Source organism: Sinocyclocheilus anshuiensis, unplaced genomic scaffold (assembly GCF_001515605.1).
Source record: "Sinocyclocheilus anshuiensis isolate Anshui unplaced genomic scaffold, SAMN03320099.WGS_v1.1 scaffold257, whole genome shotgun sequence".
Taxonomy (NCBI): domain Eukaryota; kingdom Metazoa; phylum Chordata; class Actinopteri; order Cypriniformes; family Cyprinidae; genus Sinocyclocheilus; species Sinocyclocheilus anshuiensis.
The window spans coordinates 2,837,578-2,846,219 of record NW_015539889.1 but is presented as its reverse complement, the minus strand read 5'-3'; the positions used below and the strand labels follow the sequence as shown (position 1 = coordinate 2,846,219).

The 8,642-nt window shown below is 36.3% G+C and overlaps 1 protein-coding gene across 1 annotated transcript in view; it reads right to left on the bottom strand.

The window, feature by feature from the left end:
- LOC107685713 (segment polarity protein dishevelled homolog DVL-1-like) overlaps positions 1 to 7,262 on the bottom strand; it is a 37,728-nt gene extending 30,466 nt beyond the window's left edge. Inside the window, exon 1 of the mRNA XM_016482406.1 lies at positions 6,853 to 7,262. Coding sequence (XP_016337892.1) covers positions 6,853 to 7,022 — 170 coding nt within the window. The 5' untranslated portion in view covers positions 7,023 to 7,262. The remainder of the gene's footprint in view (positions 1 to 6,852) is intronic.
- Positions 7,263 to 8,642: the final 1,380 nt, after the last annotated feature.

The window sequence follows — 8,642 nt, the reverse complement described above, 5'->3', positions numbered from 1 at the left end:
TTCCGTTCCGATCATACAATTAAACAGATTCTCCCCACTCAGTGGTGCACCCATTGAGAAACCTGATGAAAGTGCCCTAGTTATTGGCGATTCTATTGTACGGAATGTAAAAATAGAGACACCAGCCACGATAGTCCCAAGTTTACCGGGAGCCAGAGCGCCTGACATCTTGGCAAAAAGTGCTGGCTAATGCTAAACGTAAATTCAGTAAGATTGTTATTCATGTTGGCACTAATGATGTTCAACTTCGCCATTCATAGATCACTAAAAATAACAATAAAGAGGTGTGTGAACTTGCAAGCATGATGTCAGACACTGTAATATGCTCTGGTCCCCTCCCTGCTTATCGTGGTGACGAGATACATAGCAGACTGTCGTCACTCAGTGGCTGGATGTCTAAGTGGTGCCCGCAGTATGACATAAGTTTCATAAACAATTGGATGAGTTTTTGGGGCAGACCTGACCTGTTGAAAAGAGACGGTCTTCATCCATCCAGGGGTGGTGCCGCTCTTCTCTCTAGAAATATGGCACATAGTATTAACGTTTGTACTTGATTAACTGGGGCCCAGGTCAGGAAGCAGACAGACTGGCTAAACCGACCATCTGCTAGAACAGAAGTATAATATAATACAGATAAACACATGATAAAGCTTGGCTTAATCAATATTAGGTCCCTTTCATATGACATATGACATATGATCACAGATCATAACCTAGATGTGCTATGTTTGACAGAAACCTGGCTAAAACCAGATGCTTACATTACTTTAAATAAGTCAGCCCCCCTATAAACATGAACCGTGTCCAAAAGGTAAAGGGGGAGGTGTTGGTAAATTTTATAGTAATATTTTCAGCATTTCTCAATGGTCTGGTTTCATGTATAATTCATTTGAAGTAATGTTGTTTTTTGTAACATTATCTAGAGTAATAAGTGTTAATGATAAATCCCTATTGACGTTTGGGTTACTGTTACAGGCCACCATACAGACTTTATCAAAGAATTTGCTGATTTTCTATCTGAGCTAGTGCTGGCAGCAGATAAATTCTTAATTGTTGGCGATTTTAATATCCATATAGATAATGAAAAATAAGCATTGGGATCAGCATTTATAGACATTCTAAACTCTAATGGAATCAGACAACACATGTCAGGGCTTACTCATTGTTGTAATCATACTTTAGATTTAATATTATAACATGGAATTGATGTCAATGGCATTGAAATTCTGCAGCAGAGTGATGATATCTCGGATCATTATCTAGTCTCGTGTATACTCCATATAGCTAAAGCTGCAAATTCAACTCCTTGTTACAAATATGGTACAACCATCACTTCTACGACAAGACTGCTTTGTAAATAATCTTCCTGATTTGTCTCAATTCCTCAGCTTATCTAATAGCTTTAAAAAACTGTGTACGCCCTCTTTTCTAGCACTTTAGCCACGGTTGCTCCTTTACACAGGAAAACAGTCAGACACTGTGGTATAATGAGCACACTTGCGCCCTAAAGAGAGCAGCCCGGAAAATGGAGCACAGCTGGAAGAAAACAAAACTAGAGGTATTTCGTTTTGCATGGAGGGAAAGTATTTGCTTCTACAGAAAAGCATGAAAAACTTCTAGATCTGCTTACTTTTAGGGATGGAACGATTACCGGTTTGACGATAAATCATGATAAAATTCCCCACTGTTAGTATTACCGTTTCATGTTTTAATTATCATTAATTTAAAACTGTATTCAATTACCGCGATTTGAACAACTCAGGACAAAAAAATACTGTCCAGCATAAAGCACAGTTTTAAGTAACAGTCTCACGTGCACACAGCACACAGAGTAGTTTCGTTTTGTGTGAAAACATGGTAGAAAGCTGGGAGGTTTTAAAAGAGTGCTAAGGGAATTATACAAATAATTATGCGAATGAATTAATTACATGAATGTAACTCTGAAGGTTCTGACTGTCTTCAGAAAAGATTCTATGGCATTTTGTTTTCATCTTCACTCCAAGTTAGTGTTCTTAATTGCAATGCTGCCTGGTCCACGGAGGTTACGGAAACAGCTGTAATTCTGCTATTCTATAAGCGCCACCTAGTGTCAGAGAGTGGATTTAAAGAGAGTTATATTTACATTCAACCTGTGTGCAATTTTATTTGGGGGCCAAAAAACGGACCGAATTTGCATGCCCTGCTGTAAATTACAGGCCACCATACAGACTTTATCAAAGAATTTGCTGATTTTCTATCTGAGCTAGTGCTGGCAGCAGATAAATTCTTAATTGTTGGCGATTTTAATATCCATATAGATAATGAAAAATAAGCATTGGGATCAGCATTTATAGACATTCTAAACTCTAATGGAATCAGACAACACATGTCAGGGCTTACTCATTGTTGTAATCATACTTTAGATTTAATATTATAACATGGAATTGATGTCAATGGCATTGAAATTCTGCAGCAGAGTGATGATATCTCGGATCATTATCTAGTCTCGTGTATACTCCATATAGCTAAAGCTGCAAATTCAACTCCTTGTTACAAATATGGTACAACCATCACTTCTACGACAAGACTGCTTTGTAAATAATCTTCCTGATTTGTCTCAATTCCTCAGCTTATCTAATAGCTTTAAAAAACTGTGTACGCCCTCTTTTCTAGCACTTTAGCCACGGTTGCTCCTTTACACAGGAAAACAGTCAGACACTGTGGTATAATGAGCACACTTGCGCCCTAAAGAGAGCAGCCCGGAAAATGGAGCACAGCTGGAAGAAAACAAAACTAGAGGTATTTCGTTTTGCATGGAGGGAAAGTATTTGCTTCTACAGAAAAGCATGAAAAACTTCTAGATCTGCTTACTTTTAGGGATGGAACGATTACCGGATCTCGGATCATTATCTAGTCTCGTGTATACTCCATATAGCTAAAGCTGCAAATTCAACTCCTTGTTACAAATATGGTACAACCATCACTTCTACGACAAGACTGCTTTGTAAATAATCTTCCTGATTTGTCTCAATTCCTCAGCTTATCTAATAGCTTTAAAAAACTGTGTACGCCCTCTTTTCTAGCACTTTAGCCACGGTTGCTCCTTTACACAGGAAAACAGTCAGACACTGTGGTATAATGAGCACACTTGCGCCCTAAAGAGAGCAGCCCGGAAAATGGAGCACAGCTGGAAGAAAACAAAACTAGAGGTATTTCGTTTTGCATGGAGGGAAAGTATTTGCTTCTACAGAAAAGCATGAAAAACTTCTAGATCTGCTTACTTTTAGGGATGTAACGATTACCGGTTTGACGATAAATCATGATAAAATTCCCCACTGTTAGTATTACCGTTTCATGTTTTAATTATCATTAATTTAAAACTGTATTCAATTACCGCGATTTGAACAACTCAGGACAAAAAAATACTGTCCAGCATAAAGCACAGTTTTAAGTAACAGTCTCACGTGCACACAGCACACAGAGTAGTTTCGTTTTGTGTGAAAACATGGTAGAAAGCTGGGAGGTTTTAAAAGAGTGCTAAGGGAATTATACAAATAATTATGCGAATGAATTAATTACATGAATGTAACTCTGAAGGTTCTGACTGTCTTCAGAAAAGATTCGATGGCATTTTGTTTTCATCTTCACTCCATATAATACCTAATAAAGTAGTGTTCTTGTTGCAGTGCTGCTTTGTCAACGGAGGTTACGGGAAACAGCTCTAATTCAGCTGTTCCATTAGCGCCACCTAGTGTCAGAGAGTGGATTTACAGTGTTTTATTTACATTCAGCCTGTGTGCAATTTTTGTCTGGCCAAAAAACGGACCGAATTTGCATGCCCTGCTGTAAATTTTGACTGGTTGATGAAAAACAAGCTTAGATTCTACACATTTAAACAATTCGGATAAGGTATCTAGAATTATTTATGGAGCAGATAAAATACATATGATCCTTTATTAATCATTTATCATTTTGACTTAACCCCTTTCTTTATTTAAAGGCTGAAATGTGAGGTTTACCATTTTATGAAACTTTTTCCAAAGCTTTATTTGAACATTTCGTACATGCTATTAGATAAACTGGTGTCAGTCATGTTGTCATTTAAAATCTGGACATCATTGGTAATGTTATTGTTTTAGTGTTTATGCAAACAAAAAGTAATTTTTATATATTGTATGTTGATTTTAAATACAAAACACAATTTATGTGTCAGTACTTTTTGAACATTTCCAGCACATTTTAACAAAACCGTGATAAAACTGATAACCGTGCTAATTTAGGCCACTATAACCGTGATAAGAAATTTTCATACCGTTACATCTCTACTTACTTTTCATCTCTTTTAGAAGAAAATAAACACAACCCCAGGTATTTATTCAATACAGTGGCTAAATTAACGAAAAATAAAGCATCAACACACGCAGACATTTCCCAAAAGGACAGCAGTAAGACTTTATGAACTTGTTTACTTCCAAAATCGATACTATTAGAGATAAAATTATAACCATGCAGCTGTCAGCTACAGTATCACATCAGATAGCACATTATAGATCTCCCGAGGAACAATTCCACTCATTCTCTGTTGTAGGAGAGGAAGACTTGTATAAACTTGTTAAATCATCTAAACCAGTAATTTAAGAACCAGAATCTAAATGGACACTGAGATACCTTTAATAAAACTTTGGAAAAAGCGACACATGCTTTCCCCATTTTTAAAAAGTCACCATTGGAAAATAATGCAACAAGGATTGCTAAAGTAAACGGAACTCTATATCGCAACACATACTGTATGCAAAAGCTAAGGTTACAAATTTAAAAAGGTACTGCATAACAGGAATAAGTCACCTGTGACCCTTTAGTAACTCATGCATATGTAATAATGCATAGTATTTAATGACAGAATCTTCATTTTTGGGTGAACTATCCCTTTAAGTTACAAAGATGAAAAGTACTGCATAACAGAAATAAGTCACCTGTGACCTTTTACCAACTCATGTACATGTACCTTACAGAAGGAAGAGCGTTTACCTGAGAAAAGAACACATGCATTTGAATAAATGTAAATGTAAATGTATTTAAATGAAATGGTTCAGTGAGGATGTTGGTACATTTTCGCCTAATCTGTACTTTGCAATGGAAATTCTTATTTCATGAGAAAGCAAAGTTTTGTGATAAATAATCCAGGGTACATTAAATTTATCAGGCAATACAAAGATACAGGTGAATTTAATGTCAATGTAGCAGCAGGAAGCTAAGAAACTCTAACTTAAGACAGTCGGGTGGCTATTACAAGAACTAATGTCACGTTAAAGGGTTAGTTCACCCAAAAATTCTGTCATTAATTACTCACCCTTATGTCATTCCAAACCTGTAAGACCTTCGTTCATCATCGGAAAACAAATTAACATATTTTTGATTAATTCCGAGAGCTTTCTGACCCTGCATAGAGAGCAATGCAATTACCACGTTCAAGACGAGAATACTTTTTGTGCACAAAGAAAACAAAAATAACCTTTTATTCAACAATTTCTTCTCTTCCGTGTCAGTCTTTGAAGCGCGTTCACGAGAGTACCACGACACATGCGTGTGGTGCTGCTGACGCAGGAGCCGGCCTTCTGACGTACAACCCGGATGCGCTGTGCCTAGTTTACAGCAGAGGAAGACAGATGCTGCACATAAAACAGTCTTCATAAACATGTCTGAAGATTTCGACAGAGAGGAAGACTTGCAATTTTTTTGCCCAGTCTTACTTTTTTGAACCAGAATATACAGATGATGAACTAAGAGAGATGGACGTTCTATGTCAGAACGCCGGCTCCTGCGTCAGCAGCACCACACGCATGTGTCGTGGTACTCTCGTGAACGTGCGTCAAAAGACTGAAACGGAAGAGAAGAAATTGTTGAATAAAGGCATTATTTTTGTTTTCTTTGAGCAGTACAATAAAATTATTAACTCATTTTAATTAACAAAAATATATATTTAGTTGTGCCTGCATTTCAAAAAAAGGTCCTGAAGTTAAACATTTCAGTTTCAAAAGCATCTCCTTTCACTGACCATATGTTGATGATCCTACTTATGTCCTGTTTGTACCCAATTAGTGGAAAGTGTTAATTTAGGATGACAATCACATTAGACTGCTCTGAAAAGACTAAAGTGGATAATGTTACTCAGCAATACTTCACCTTAGCTTTTTCATGCCACAAGAATCTAAACACTTTAAATGAACCTGCATCAACCAGAGCCCCAAACTGATCAAAATATCCTTTGAAACAGCATTCAGATGCACACTGCGTTGGCATTATTAGGACAAAAAAAAAATCCAACCAAAGTATCTCACCAGCATAACATCACAAATGTCCATGCAGACACATATAGAGGTGTAGAAAATCCAGCGTAGGTGATTTAAGATGGTCTCCCAGTCTGACCAGCAGGGAAAAAACACTAAAACTTACTAGACAAGCCTGACCAAGCTTAGGCTGGTTTAAGATGTTTTAAGGTTGTAAAGCAAGATTTCATAAACTGGCAGAAAATCAGAATCAGGAATCAGTCAATGATTAATGTCATTTTTTGTCTGTTATTGCTGGTTGCTTTCTCACTCCTCTTGCTAAAGGTCAAACGTCGGTTACCATGCTAATCAAAGAAGCAAAAAGATGTAACGTACAGTATGTTGTGCTATGGCATACTGAACAGCTAAGAGCATGACTGTATTCTGATGCTGATCCCACAAAGGAGGAGATGATACAGTCATCACCAATGACAGGCAGGTGCTAATGATGACAAACCATCCCTGCCACGATGACAGCTTCATTCGCACCATGGACTGAATACAATTAATGAATGAATACAATGACACTTCCCATCATTCGACTTACCCAAAATCTTGATCCATAGATTTAAAGAAGAATTTGTAGCTGTTGACCGGTCGGTTGCTGAGGACATTTTTGAAATCTCCCAAAGTTACCTTCTCTGGAGCTACTGACAGTTTCACCAAATAAGGAGTTTCCTCCTCGTCTATATGGTAAATGATTTTAGTCTCCGCCATGAGAATATGGTGGGAACAATTGCCAGAGAACAGCGCGTGCTCCTGATGCCGTCTATACAGACGCGCGGCGACAATAAATAAAATGTCTAAAATAACGATGCTAAATTAATATAATCACGCATTTGGCGCGATTGAAGCTATGAATTAAGCGACTTTGTAACGCAAAGGCTAAGAACACAGCCATTATGGAGGCCTGATATATGTCTATTGCAGCCCACTATGCGGAGGATACGCTGCCTGTGTTACTGAAACAGGAAGGAAAGGTTCACATCCTCGAGAGAATCAACCTGGAATATCCGAGCCGTTCTTCTGCGCAGTGCTGCCATCGTGTGCTAGAAAGCAGCCATGCACTCTAAATCTGGATTCGAGTTGGATTTGAATTAAAGCCGTAAACTAAAAATTCGAATTTGGAGAATTCGTAACACTTACAATAAGGTCCCATTAGTTTCCGTTAGTTAATGCATTAGCTAACATTAACTAACAATGAACAATATGTTATACTTATTCATCTTTGTTAATCAAATTAAACTCTTCGTTGTTAGTTCATGTTATCTTAAAATCAATTAATATCAATAGATGCAACTTTTGATTTTAATAATGTATTAGTAAATGTTGAAACATTAACTTTGGTTAATAAATACTTTAGAAGTAGGCTATTTTTCATTGTTAGTTCATGTTAACTAATGCAGTTAACTGATATTATTGAACAAATAAAGTTTGTAAATTGTTACCAAAGAATTAAAATGGAACATTGAAATAAATTCAAATAAATATGCTTCTTCAACTTAGAATTGTACTGTTTATGATTGAATTCAAATTCATTTCAAATCGAAGCATTGAAAAGGAAATTAGAATTTGAAGAATTAAAATGGAAAATCCACATTAATTCAAATAACTCCTGTAAATGCATATATATATATATATATATATCAGTATAAATTACTTATTTGCAACTTTTATAGTACACAACTAAAAAAACTGATCAGTGTTGATTTCCCCTACAGAAAATGGAATCAATTTCTGTTTCTTTGTATTTAATAAATTTGCTTGCATTTTATGGTTAATGGTAGAAAAAACAATTCAGTTCCCAGTATGCTCATTTAAAATAGTTTTTATAATGAATCCAAAAAACAATGTGATGTAAATTGTGTAGTGCTGTATGATAAAGTTAAATTCTGTTCTGATGAGTTAATTGTTTAAACAGCACTGATATGACTTTTGGTAAAATTACGAGAAATGTCTGTCAAAAATCAGCTGCAGTCTTATTTTGGGAAATTCCTAATTTGTTGAGCAAATGAGTAAAGATTTTAATTAGGGTCATGAATAAGCAAATAGCTGTACTAACGATTTCCAGTATCAAAACCCTCAAGTACTGAGGTGTTTGATTTTGTTTGAGCATCATAAATCTTTTACATTACAGGCACATGAGCCTACAATTGTGATGAACTGAAAAAATACCACCTACATCATGCAAAAGATCACCCAGAGGTTAAAATGTGTTTATTTTAGTCTGCTTTGAATGAGAGAACATTGGCAGTGAACTGAAAATGAAATCATCAATAACCGCGTCAGGATGGGAATGATCAAGTATCCATTATGTGGCATTATGTACCAAAAGCA